This window comes from Austrofundulus limnaeus, unplaced genomic scaffold, assembly GCF_001266775.1.
Source record: "Austrofundulus limnaeus strain Quisiro unplaced genomic scaffold, Austrofundulus_limnaeus-1.0 Scaffold1, whole genome shotgun sequence".
Lineage (NCBI taxonomy): Eukaryota > Metazoa > Chordata > Actinopteri > Cyprinodontiformes > Rivulidae > Austrofundulus > Austrofundulus limnaeus.
In genome coordinates this window covers 8088868-8101955 of record NW_013952403.1, presented here as the reverse complement: position 1 = coordinate 8101955, position 13088 = coordinate 8088868, and the positions used below count along the sequence as shown (strand labels likewise).

The window sequence follows — 13088 nt, the reverse complement described above, 5'->3', positions numbered from 1 at the left end:
GCCACAATTAATTGTGATTAGTTTTATTGCCAATATCCCCCCAAACCAACCACCGTTTATTTTTATAAGTTGACAAAGTTGATCTGATCAGTTGTGAAGTCCTGTTGAATGTGTTGTGTTGAATGTATTATACAACATTTCCAAATCAACATTTTCCAGCAATTATTTTTRTATTATGATGCTGACTGAGCCTCCAGTAATGTAAAAACATAGCAGGCTAAAGTCATTTTACAGCATGTRGTTATTTGTTGTTAAAATTGCAAATATCTTCAAGTATTTTGGCAGGTAAATTTATTTTTATACCTGGTTTTAATTGCCCCATTCTTGAACTTATTCTGCTGGATGATTTTACATTTAACTATTAATATTTACATGTGTGCGCAAGGTTGTMTGATGATAATTGAAAGTAGGAACTGATGTCATTTTCTTTACTGAGGTAATAAATCAGGGTCATTTTCTGCAGCAGAGTCTGGCTGCTTTATATTGATGCATTTCTGATTACTCATGTTGGCAAATCAGTGAATGTCATTTTAAGTTATAATATATCATTTAGCTAATATTTAAATGGATGTCTCGACAATGGATTGGCTCACAGCAGAGACATAAGAACTTTACATTACTTGTTTTATTGATCGTTGTCTAGCGGGAAACTATAAACATTTGTTCCTCACTCTGTTTCTCCTAGTCGTCTCTCAGTCCCTCCAAACAGCTGCCAGGCTTCCGCAAAATCCTGCCCAGAGCCAACTGCGTTCTCTTGCCTAAAGGCAGTGTGTCGAGTCATCAGCCAGAGGTGAGCATTATAGGATCTCTGGACTTTTCAGGTGAAGGAGGCCTGCATTCAGTCTTCCTTGCCAAAGTGTCTTATCTCACGTCGGCTGGGTTGGCTGCTGAGGTGCAGCTTTCAGAGCACCGGTTCYTACCGAAAACCACTTTTTATTTTGTAATGATAGGAATTTTCTGAATACTGACATATTGACTTACATAAAAATAAACACTCTCCTGTTTTCACCATCGCTGATGAGTAAACAACTCTTCAGTGACGTGCACAGATAGATTTATTGCGCAACGTTAACATGGAGACGATYATGTGCTTCTATTGTGAAAAGCCCGGGGGAAGTAGTTTTGTGCTGGTGTTTTGTTGACGAGTGCACAGAGGCTGAGTCGTCCCATTATGCTTTAATAACATAAAACAATAATGTTTAATAACATAAAACGATAATGGTTTTTGCTCAATCCTCCTCCTTCAAAGCCTTACCAAAATGCACGACTACTGTCTACAACCAGGTAAATAAGAAAAGACATGTAGAGGGAAACAGTGATAGACAGAGGTACAGTACAAGAAAAAGTCAAYGAATAATTTCTGTGTTGCAGAAAGAAAGTAACTTCAGCTGACGGTGGTTTGCCAATCAATAAGCTGTGTTTGTATATTTTATTCTAAACTGAGTTGTAATGAAAAGAAAATACAGTGACACCAGTATACTTGTTTAAAATACTGTCAGTGGTGGGCAGCGCTAAGCCAAAAATTAGCTCCGCAATTTATAAAGTGCTTATGAAAATATTTAYGTCCGCAACTTCAAAAACGCTTATGCCATAGAAATATTAGCAGAAGCTAATTTTAAAGCACAAGTTCAATTTTAACACTTACTAGCTGACAACAACTCATGTACAACATATATACAACACTGTCAACTAGTGGGTTATGAACACTTGTACAGCTTAATCCTACAAGCGCCGTTTGATGGGGATGTGATGTCCTGAAACAGACCTTTGGCTCCTGGTGTAAAAATTAAAAAGTTGTTGAGGATTGCTAGTTCGGCTGCTTCTTTGTCTTTTTCTTTTGTTTGTTGTAGATTTTTCATTAAAGAAGCATCAATAAAGTGATTTTAAAACTGTTTATTGGAAAACTGAAGCAATGCATTCTGGGTACATGACGGATTTAATTTGTGACTGGAAACGAAAGTTTTCCATGTAGTTGTTCCAGTTGACCACTAGATGTCTGTCTAACCTCGTTGCTTCGACCAATTACGTCAAGTATTGAGCTGCAGCGTTTAAACTTTATTTTTTATTTTTAAAAAGGAGCTTCGATTGTAAAGTAAAATAAATCAATACATACAAAATTTTAGTATGGATTACAAACGTTAACTGTTTTTGCTGGGAAAGGGAGTTCTAAACATRGCCTTCCTGCTACATAAGCAGACACAAAGCATTGTGGGAAATGAGAACCCTGACCCAAAGCAACAGTCAGCAAAGATGTATACCTTCTCAATAAGTGTGCTTATCTGGAGGGTGCTGTTGGACAGATCACGTGTCGTGATTCATTGACAGCCATACCTTCCGCTGTTCAAGATAATGATGACTGGTAGATAATTAGTTATTAGCGGTACTGCATTTTAATTCTAGAAAGTGCAAATCCGCTTATGAATTAAAAAAATTAGCAAGACCGCTAAAGCGCTAATGAAATACTTAGGTCCACAATTAGCGGATTTGTGCTTTAGCGGACTGGTGCCCACCACTGAATACCGCCCAGCACTATACCACAGTGAAACACGATTTCAGCCCCTTCCTTATCCAACAACATGACCTCTGCAAACGTCTCACAGGTCTCTGCTGACTTCACTGGGAACGGTATGACGCTGAAACAAAACGAGGCAAAACTTCCCAAGAGTTCCAACAGGACTGTGGTGCCGCAGATGCAAGGGGAAGCTACGCAGGTGGTAACCATCCTACCCACAGCGGTAAAACTTCCCAGTCTGCAGCCTTTCACCAGAGAAAACAATGATTCTTATTTATTAAATTGGCTATTTAATGATTGTAGCTCACCAGTTTAATTCCTAAACAGTCTTTTAATCATTTCTCCCTTAATCCAGAACTTCCTGAAGCCTCAGTCTGTAGCAGGAGTTGGATCTTTGCACCCAATGATGATGATCTCTGTAGGAATCAAATCAGAAACTGCCAAACCGACATATAAAATGGTAAACATCTATTTAACTTGTTTTGCTGAAATACAATTTTAAAATCAACAGTTTGGTTTAATTAATTTTTTTTTACAAGGACAACACAGAAAACACAATTGTTAAATAAACGCATTGTCATTTTACAGCTGTTTGGGCTGTTGACAGAGCAGCATAGAAAATCTAGACTAGAAGAAATAAACAAAGGTATTTTTTTCTTTCCTTTTTTAATTTGCAGTCTTTGAAGACGTATACAAGGAGAGGTCGAGGGAGGTGTCTAAGTCCTGGTTGTTCATTCATGTATGTCACCCGTCACAAACCATCTACATGTCCTGAATGTGGGAAAAACCTGGGTGGAAAATGGAACCCATCTGTAAGTGTCAAATAATCCCTGGACTGACAGACAGTCCTATGCACGGCTCCATTTAGTTGTGTTTATCCGTTGCGTCAGGCACAGAAGGCTCATGGAAAAGTGACGGCCTCCAAGCCGCTGCCACGGGATGCTGGCGCTGAGCGCGCTGAAGCCCCTCAGATCACAGCCTCGCCTGCTCAGAAGACAAACGCTGATGTTCGTAAAGCAAACACGGGTGGGATCAAACGGGACGGGAGAGTGCAGTGGAGCGTTAAGAAGCTGCATGCAGCTGGAACGCCACTAGTGGGCAGCAGCACGACGCATCGTCACACAAAGTAAGCTTAGGTTCACAATTTTATATATTTTTAAAGACAGCATATAAAATCATAAGACTTTTTGGAAATTGAGAAATCATCAACTCATTTTTTTCTGTGTCATTAATCAGACAAGTGAAAGATAAACCTAAACGTGCCGTGACTCACAGTCAGAGCAGGATCAGGAGCACAGCTGTTCTGCAGAAGAGGCCTGTTAGACCCATCCTTCCTGCCCTACACAGTACAGGTATAATTAAACATTCAGCTCACACAAAACGATCGTTGCTAATATCGAAACAAGCCGTTTCTTTGGGTGCCAGTATAATTCCTGGTGGTCTTTCTTTTAGGTGGTGCTTTTTTCCAGATCATAACAGTTCCACCAGACAAAGAAAAACTTCAAGGCATCAACAATGTTAAGACTTCTGCTGGTATTGTGCATTTCATTTTATTTCCCCTATTGTACCAAATGAATCATTCACTTTTTGATGTGACTTTTGTACTAGTCATGTTCTGTTATAGGTGGGTTTTCTTGGCCTGTGAGGAATATTAACTGTGTCTCAAATCAGGGGTTGCAGCCCATGTGGGCCGTAGGCCGCCAGTGTCAGCTGCATAAACAGCAGTGAAATGAGACGGTCTGTTGTACAGATGACAAATGTTTGTGTGACAATCATTTGTATTTTCATGGTTTAAGTTCACAAAATTCAGTATAAAAGGGGCAATATCATGTGAAATCAACTTTTTTGAGCTTTATATCATATATAATGTTCATTCTCTCATCAAAAACATACACAGAGTCTTGCTTTGACTCATTCATGCATGTTTGTGAAATCCTGTTATGTCCTGTAGCAGTCATTCAGGAGAACAAAAACTGCTGGTTGGGCCTAGAACTGCCTTTTAGGTGAAGCTTCTCTGGGCTGTGTCTCCAAGCTGAGCTTCCTCATCACAGAGCACGCCTCCCTGCGACTCCTGCAGGTAATCAGCCGCAACAACTAGCAAACAACAGGTGAAACCGCACGTCTGCTGAGCTCGTAATCCTATTTCTCAGTCCAGTCCTTTTTGATTAAAATATGCCTTTGAGGAAATGTATTTTCAGATGGCAATGAGACCACCCTCTTTTTAAGTTTCCAATGGATGAAACGGTTCTTACAAAAATGGTTGGACTCCAATTTTGTTATCCTCCAATGGGAAAAAAAAAGTTACATTTGTGCGAGCCACCTTACGGAAGATGGCTTTCTCATCAAAAGAGAATTTACAGGGTGTCCACGGGTCCTTAAAAAGTCTTTAAAAGTTTTAAATTTACATATCTAAAATTAAGACCTTTAAAAAGTCTTACATTTGCTAAAAATGTGCAAGTTGGTCTTAAATTTGTTACTCAAAGATCTTAAATTTTGTTGGGCAGAAGCGATTAAAGTTCTCRGTCAGCCCCGGCCGTCTGTGCAGAACCATCACTTATATTTTCGGTCTTAAATTTCATTCAAGGGTGGTATTAAAAAGGTCTTAAAAAGTCTTTAATTTGACTTGCTAAAACCTGCAGATACCCTGATTTAACAGTGGACTAATAACAAGATTATCACTAAAAGACGATGCAATTCCAATAATTAGAAGTACGCAAACACCATTGTCATCTGCCCAGGTAAGCTGAAAATAACACATTGTTTTGTTCGGTTGTTTGGTCGATCTGTGTTCTACAGTTAGCATTCATAACTTATATTATGATCTGTGTTCTTTAGTTGGCTTACACCACATTTTAATAATAAATAAATGAGCTTAACATTGACAGGTGTGTTAGTGAGCATGACTGGGAGATAGATATTTTACCAAATGTTGCCTCTGTACTCGCTCCAGTTCTTCTGAAAGCATACTTTCTGGGACCGACATGGTATCATTCAAGTAAGGTTTAACTGCATCTTGAGTTGCTATTTCCCAAAACAGATATTGTATAATGTTGCAGCTATTTTTTATTATTGTTACAACAAAATACAACACTCCTAAGACCGGTTGTAAACACCATGAAGTTTTGTTGTGATGAAGTGCAGAAATGGTAATGACAGAATCAGTTGGAGGTTCTTAAAGAGACAGAGCTTAATAAAAAAAAAATAGAAATGGCTATGGTGTGAAGTCAAATTAATTTTGGATTTATACAAATTGACAGCATTTTCATAACTGAAGGTGACTTAGTTACTTTATTTTGGTATAGAATTGAACTAGATGCCTGAGAAACCCATAATACTGGCCCTTTAAAAGAATGTTTTATGTAAATGAATAAACATTAATAATTTGGGTTTAGCTCCAGTATCAGTGCTTGTAATTGCATTTTATTTCACAACTCATTTCAGCATAAATTTCATCAGCTATGTTGCTAAACTTACATTTATAAACAAATTCTTCGGCAAACTCTGCCATAAAAAAGCAATCTCTGCTCTGTTCGTTTTTCTGTTTGAATCCTGGGATATCGTCGGTTGTGTAGGATGCAGACTACGTTTTTGACGTTTTTTCGGCCACATGAGTAGACGCCCTCAGTGTGGCACAGTGATGTAAGCAGCCGACAAACTGTGTGCTGCAACCCCTGGACTGAGACACAGCCACTATGTCTAAATGCACATTCTGAAGTCTTTGCTCAGCCTGATGAGATTGTTTTCCTGCAGCGGCTCGAGAAAGTTTCTCTGGTCTCAAACCCAGCACTTTAAAGCAGCTTGGTCAGAAGGTCCCCACAACCACAGCCGGCCAGGTTAACACATGCTCACAAATGATTAAAAAAAACAGACACCAATCAGTGATTAAGTCCAATCATTTACTTGCTGAATGTCTCTGTAGGACTCTCCAGGCCGGCACGTGTCTTCAGCCACAGATGGAGTCAATGCCGTGTCAGTCATACCTTTCAAGCAACAAGCAGCTTCCAGTTTTGTCAGTATACAAACAATACATCTGTCCTAAAATATCATTTTAGTTTCTGCATATCACTTGTTTTTATGGCACAATTTGAATTTATGTCTCGTATTAGGATTTGGGACTGTCCACTGGACGAGGCAGAGGTCGCTGCAAGAACCCGACTTGTGACTATGTTTATAAGAACAGACACAAACCAGCAGTGTGTCCAAAGTGTGGCAACGAGCTGACCCAAAAGAATACCAAAGCTACAAAAGTAAGAGAAACCATATTCCTTTATTTGAGCTCWAAATATAAATTGCTTTTTCTATATTTAAATGCAAACAAACAATAATAAATCATTGATTTCTATGCATAAAGCTGTTCTTGTTTGGCTTTATTTTCSTCTCTCTCAGTCTGAGACTCTGCTGGATCCAAATCAAGACATGAGTCTGGCTCAGAGGGAGATCCAGCGCCAAAGCACCGTGCAGCTACTTCGCATTTCCCTGCAGATACCCGAGAGTGAGGCGGAGATGCAGGAAACGCTGAGCCTCATCCAGGAGCTCAACAGCCTCAGAATCATCTACGTCCAAACGAGCGAGCAGGAGGAAGAGCACGGCGGAGAGACGGAGACGCTGGTGGAGTCGGGGTGGCCTCGCTGCTACGAGTCAGCAGCTACTCACTGCGGCCTGTGTAACTACCCTCTGTTCAAAGGGGAGCAGAGGTGAGAAGACTTGTCGAGTCTTAACGGTGGACTTTTCAGCTCATTTTGGCGTAATGTACATTACTCATTTGCGTTTTGTGTCTGACTCGTCATGTTTGTGTGTTCAGTTCTGTTGCAGGACAGGAGGCCTGCTGGCTGCTCACTGAGACTCTGATGCAGACGGCGACGCTTCAACTCAAAGTGTGTCTCAATGTTCAGTGTTTGGCTCTGCACAGCTTCACTGACCTGCATCCAGGTAAACGGAAACACTTAAACAAGGCAACTAGCGTAATTCAAGCAGATAGTCTTTGTTTTAATAATAATAATTCTGTGCTGTTTAGTGAGGACCWCTTCCACATTTTCTTAGCTGCTTTTAATGTTTTTCTGATTAACCAAAAGAGGGCGCTAAAGCAATAAATTACATTGTATATATATCAGACATCATGATCCTCCAACACATTTGATTCAGTGGTTGAATTACCTCTTCAAGTTCTGCAGAAGAAGTGTGTTAATCACTCATTCACTCAAATCAGGGGTGTTGGAGCAGAGCCACCTCTAAGACATGCAGGACAGTGGTCCACAAGGACCAGGATTGGACACGGTTGCTGCATTTAATAAATAGAATTTCATTATTTTCATTATTTAGATTTATTTATAAACACCTGCAACATCATTAACCTGGTTTATCACGCTGTTAAGATAAAAATCTTTAGTCTGAAAGGTAAATATTTTGCTAAGACACATTTTGGTGCAAAATTAATGCTGGGCCTTTTAAAAACCATAAAGTTGATTTTAATTAAAGCTTTAATTCTTGCTTTTTATTTATGGTAAAAACAAATAAACGCAATTTTCTTCCTCATATGTTTATGCAATCCTCGGCCACAAGCTTATCCTAATGAGGAAGTTTCTCTTTAGACAGCAGATGCGTCTAAGCGTTATATTTTTGGACTTCCTGTTTATCCACACAAACATCTTTATTTGTCCCATTTTTGTGAATCAAATATTACAGATTTAAATTAACACATTTTTTTCAAATTTGCCACAAATATTCTCAAGGTAAAGTATTTGTTCTTGTTTGACTTTATTTTGTTTTTTTATTTGCCCAAGAAGATTATATTAAAATACAATCGATCCCATTTAATATTATCCAGTCACCTGTCATCTAATCACTTATTTAAGTGAAGTGGATTCAGGTCACGAAAAAAGTTTAAAAAAAACAACAACAACTGGACTTTTATTTTGAAGCTGAAGATGTTTTTCTTTCTCAGTTCAAATTGTCTGGAGTTCTGTGGCATTTTAAGCTTCATGAGAAGCAAAACGTCTTCAGCTTCAGAATAAAAGTTCACTTGGTTCTTTAGTTTTAAACTGATTTTGCATTATTTAAGTGGAGGTACTCAGAGGTATTTTAGGGTTTATTCACACCAGGAAAATCCTTTGGTCTGCTTGTTTGGTCCAGACCAAATAGCGGACTTTATTTTTTTTTCCTTTGGTGTGGTTTGCATTCACATTGTGCTTTTTGCAAGTGGATTTCAATTTATAAACAAAGCCACATAGGTGAAGGTTATTGCACTCGTTGGACAGAAATGCTGGGGGCAGGACAGAGCACAGACTGGAAAATAAAGATGATGTTGATACAACTGACCATTAAGAATATCCAAATGCCAAAATATCAAAAGCTCATTCAGTGGCGGTTTTGCGATGATATACTTATAATTTTGGGGCAGAGTTGTCAAATGCGTACCACAACCTAAAGGAGACGAGATGCTCTGCGTTCTCTGATCCACAACGGCTCATTGTTTGTAGCGTAGCATTAGTATTAGCAACACTGAAGGGCTAATGTTGCTTAGCTACGGTGCCTTTTTGAAGTCCGAAAAGGCACATTTCCTGTAGTTGGTTTGGTTCAAAGCTGGTCTGTATTCACACCAGAAGCAAACTGCACCAGAGTTTGTTTGGAAGCAGACGGAGACCACCCCAAAAACGGGTCTCGGTCCAGTGATTTGATCCACACCAGGGTTCACATGAGTATATTCACACCTGCATAAAAGGTCCYGACCAACGAGGGGAACGAACTCTGGTCCGTTTAAAGCGGACCAAATGTGTCAGGTGTGAATACACCCTCATTCTATTATTTAAAAAATGTTGCGATGGATAGTTAAAAAGGTTGAAAGTTTCATGATTAATTTTGCGTCTTGGTCTGGTAGGATAAAAAAGTTCTAACATTAAGGTCAGTAAATTGAATTGGTGTAATTGTTGTTCCTTCAGGTTTGTTCAACATTGGGAACAGATTGCTGGTCAGCATCGACTTGTTCTTGAAGATCAGGGCCAACATCAAACTGGGCCAATCCCCCTCTCAAGCTGTGGCCTCTGTTTTTGATCACATCCCGAGTCATCCGATCCATACTTTAAGTCCTGAAGAGTCAAGTCAGATCCAGGAGCTTCTCCTGAGTGGCTACTGGGCCTTTGAGTGTCTGACAGTACGAGATTATAACGATATGATCTGCGGCATCTGTGGCATTGCTCCGAAACTCGAGATCGCACTGAGGTACACGAACAACGTCCTGGAGCTGAAGAATGTGGAGGTGACAAAATGTTGAGAACATTAAAGTTGTGTAAAAACTGACCTTCAAGTGATTGTTTAGCAGATTTGAGACCGACTGATGTGTCTCTGCAGTTTACCTGGCCCGAGTGCTCAGACTCAGATGAGGTACATGTCGATGACTTCTGGCTGACTATGGAAAGCGAAGCTATCGAGCAGGCGGTTTTCCCCACAGACATCCCCATAACACGAGTCGACGCTTCCATCATCGCTCCTTTTGCACCTCCTTTGATGAGGAGTCCCACAGTTCTGAARACAGAGAAGGACAAGGTTCTGCCACACATCCAACAACCATCAGGTACAGGAATCTTAGAAAACACTTTAAACTTCATCTCGTCTTTGTCTGATTCAAACCCGACTGATGCAAGTTTAGAAACCTTTAAAATATGTACACAGGTAATATTTTTTTTTATTTTTTATTCCTTATGAGTTAATAATACACATAACAGTTAATACACCTAAATAAAGTGGTTTGTAGTTTCTGTGGCACCATTAAAAAAATAATTTTATTGTGTGTTTCAGGAGATCCGTCAGTTTTGGTTCGTCTGATTCATGACAACCAGCTGATATTAGACAGAACTGAAGAGCTGACTGAGGAAGAGCTGAGAAAACTACTCAACCGCTGTGGCATAAGCATCACTGAAGGCTCTACCAAGGTGTGTATTTATGTGTGCGAGGGGTGAAAGGAAGTGTGCAATTATACYAGACGATCTCAACATTTTAGCTTCTGTAATTTCCCTTCCCTTTCCCTTGATCCCATGGGATCAGGAAAGTATCATTCATTCATTTGAAAGAAAAAGATTAACGTGTTTGTTTACCTTATTACGTGTTTGTACCAGATAGAAAATACATCAATATAATGTTTGAATGTAAACTAGAGAACTACAGATGAAAACTAGCCTCCATGGCTAATTCTGGCATTTTCTGTAATATGCACTGTCCCTTCTTAAATAAATAAACAACAACAACAATGTGAAAAGAGTTCATACAACACCACACAGAGCACTCGGTCTAAAGGCATTTTATTCTCAGTTCTGCGTTCAGCCCCTCAGTTCAGGAAGTCTCTTCATTATAACACCATCCTCAGGACCTGACTCCGCCTATTTTTATTGTGTCATCATAAATGGCCAGCCTACGGCTGAAAGTCAGGTTCTCATAKACTTTTTCCTGTTCTAATGATAAACCAATAGTTCAATTAAGTGTTGAAGGTGTGTTCAGGCATGTATCTTATCTATTAGTACCTCCTGCCCTGTGTAACCATTATCTATAGCTACCCAGACCAGTCTGTATACAAAATAATCAATTAATCACAAATAGTCACACAACAGTTCATAAAATACATCATTATTCACCTAAGAAAAGGCTATAAAATGTGTGGCGCTTTCAAAAGTCAGCAGAAAACAACCAATACTTTAATATGACAGCTGAAGTTAGTGAGAAATTTAATATATAATCGTGATGAAATGTTAGTATTATTAAAAAAATATACATAAGTATAAATATTTAATATAACAGCATTGAGTTCAAAGCAAGTTTTCCCAAAGAGTACAGTTGTGGCCAAAAGCTTTGAGAACGGATTGCAMTAATTTTTGTAATAAAGTCATTTTCATGGCAGTGAATGACTGCAATTTATTGTAATTTATCTAATTACACTGCTCAGCCTAGAATTAATTCAAATTTCCACCATAAAAACTGAGACAGTAAACTTGTAAAAATCAAAATTRGTGCCATTCTCAAAACCTTTGGCCACAACAGTTTTATAATCAATGGGCTGCTCTGCATGTTAGCGTCGATTTAAAAAATTGATTTTCTCAGCTATGACTACAAATTATTGCTCATTTTCTCTTTTCTTGTTCTGTTTTTTTAAATTTTAAGTTACTATGTTTGAAATCTTTCTCTGTGTCTCCTGTTAGAATGAGCTGCTGGCTTCTCTGATCGACTTCTACACTCATGTCCGTAGTGGTCTCTCGACAGCCCCACACCCCCCAGCAAACCTCACTGCTGGCAAGCTGTCCAAAGTCTGTCCCCACCAGGTGAACACAGCAGCCTGCTCAGTAACTTTTACTTTGAGTTTATGTGTTATAAATGTGTTCAGAGCACCAGTCACTGCAGAATGCTGGTTATCAGAACTGAAATCCAGATGTCTTCTGTGTGTTTGATTCTCTCTTCTCCTGTATACCTGTCTCCAGGTGGTGTGTTCCTCCAAGTATTTAGTGAGAGGAGAGACGGCTCGGGACCATGTTGATCTGCTGCTCTCCTCTCGTTACTGGCCTCCAGTCTACGTCTGTGACAGCCCCCAGCAGGTGGCTCTTTGCACTGACCTGCAGTATCCAGAACTGGCAACCCAGATGTGGGGCAGGAACCAAGGCTGCTTCTCTGACCCCTTCGAAAAGCCAGAGGTGGGTGACTCATCATCAAACTGAGGATTAAGTCAAATTTGGTCAAATAAGTTGTTCTAATGAGGAATTTTTGACGTCATTTTAAAGAGGAAACATCAAGCAATATTTGGAATTGACGTTTTTGAGTTGTATATCATGTTATATTGTTATGTCTTTATTAAAAATATACCCAGAGTGTTCCTTGAATCTCCTGTGGCCATGTGGAGCTGCATAAACACTTGCTGGTACAAAGCTCCACCCTGGAGCTCAGTCTGCAGCCAAGCTCCTGCCCCACAGAGCACCCCTCCCCCGAAGAAAACAACAAAACACACTTAGTTAGAAAGAAAAACAGCTTTGCTAGCTCATGGGGATAATGACAAACTTTAAGGTTTTTCTGTTCAAAGTCATGTTTTTTGTGGCTAGTGCTCAAGATAGGGCTTCAAAAAATTATTTTAAGATTATATTTCAGTTATTTATTTTAAATGACCCATAGATAAGGCATTTATYTGTAATATTTTGACATAATGCAGTTAATGCACTATTTCTGCCTATTTCTCCACAAATCACCTTTTTTTAATCCTCAGTTTGATGCGATTAGTCATCTGTCAATAAATGCTTATTGGAGCCATTCACAGCTGAAAGTATCCAATCCAACTTTATTTGTAAAACACTTTTTGCACCATAGTAGACCAAAGTGCTGTACAGAATCAACATTCCAGCACAGCTCATACAAAAACAAACTCAATCACAATTAAAATAAGAATTAAAAAGCACAGAAAAAATAAAAGCAGGTAATAAAGAACAAAGTAATAACAAGGAATAAAAAAAAACAATAAAATGCCTAAAACCAAACTTGAAATCTAGAATAAAAACAATTTTTTTTACAAAAAATAAAATCTAGTATAAATGGGCAACACAACCCCTCACAC

At 39.0% G+C, this 13088-nt stretch overlaps 1 protein-coding gene across 3 annotated transcripts in view; it reads left to right on the top strand.

Moving 5' to 3' along the window:
- The window catches only part of hmgxb3 (HMG box domain containing 3), a 19600-nt gene that overhangs the window by 2792 nt on the left and 3720 nt on the right, over positions 1 to 13088 (top strand). For 2 of the 3 annotated variants that reach the window (XM_014008190.1, XM_014008198.1), the window contains 17 exons: positions 686 to 790; positions 2601 to 2735; positions 2868 to 2972; positions 3190 to 3324; positions 3403 to 3638; positions 3749 to 3864; positions 3965 to 4045; positions 6263 to 6345; positions 6432 to 6521; positions 6619 to 6759; positions 6899 to 7206; positions 7314 to 7441; positions 9448 to 9764; positions 9857 to 10079; positions 10304 to 10437; positions 11695 to 11814; positions 11971 to 12180. In XM_014008190.1, coding sequence (XP_013863644.1) covers positions 686 to 790; positions 2601 to 2735; positions 2868 to 2972; positions 3190 to 3324; positions 3403 to 3638; positions 3749 to 3864; positions 3965 to 4045; positions 6263 to 6345; positions 6432 to 6521; positions 6619 to 6759; positions 6899 to 7206; positions 7314 to 7441; positions 9448 to 9764; positions 9857 to 10079; positions 10304 to 10437; positions 11695 to 11814; positions 11971 to 12180 — 2667 coding nt within the window. The remainder of the gene's footprint in view (positions 1 to 685; positions 791 to 2600; positions 2736 to 2867; positions 2973 to 3189; positions 3325 to 3402; positions 3639 to 3748; positions 3865 to 3964; positions 4046 to 6262; positions 6346 to 6431; positions 6522 to 6618; positions 6760 to 6898; positions 7207 to 7313; positions 7442 to 9447; positions 9765 to 9856; positions 10080 to 10303; positions 10438 to 11694; positions 11815 to 11970; positions 12181 to 13088) is intronic. The other variant, XM_014008207.1, reaches the window with a different exon arrangement.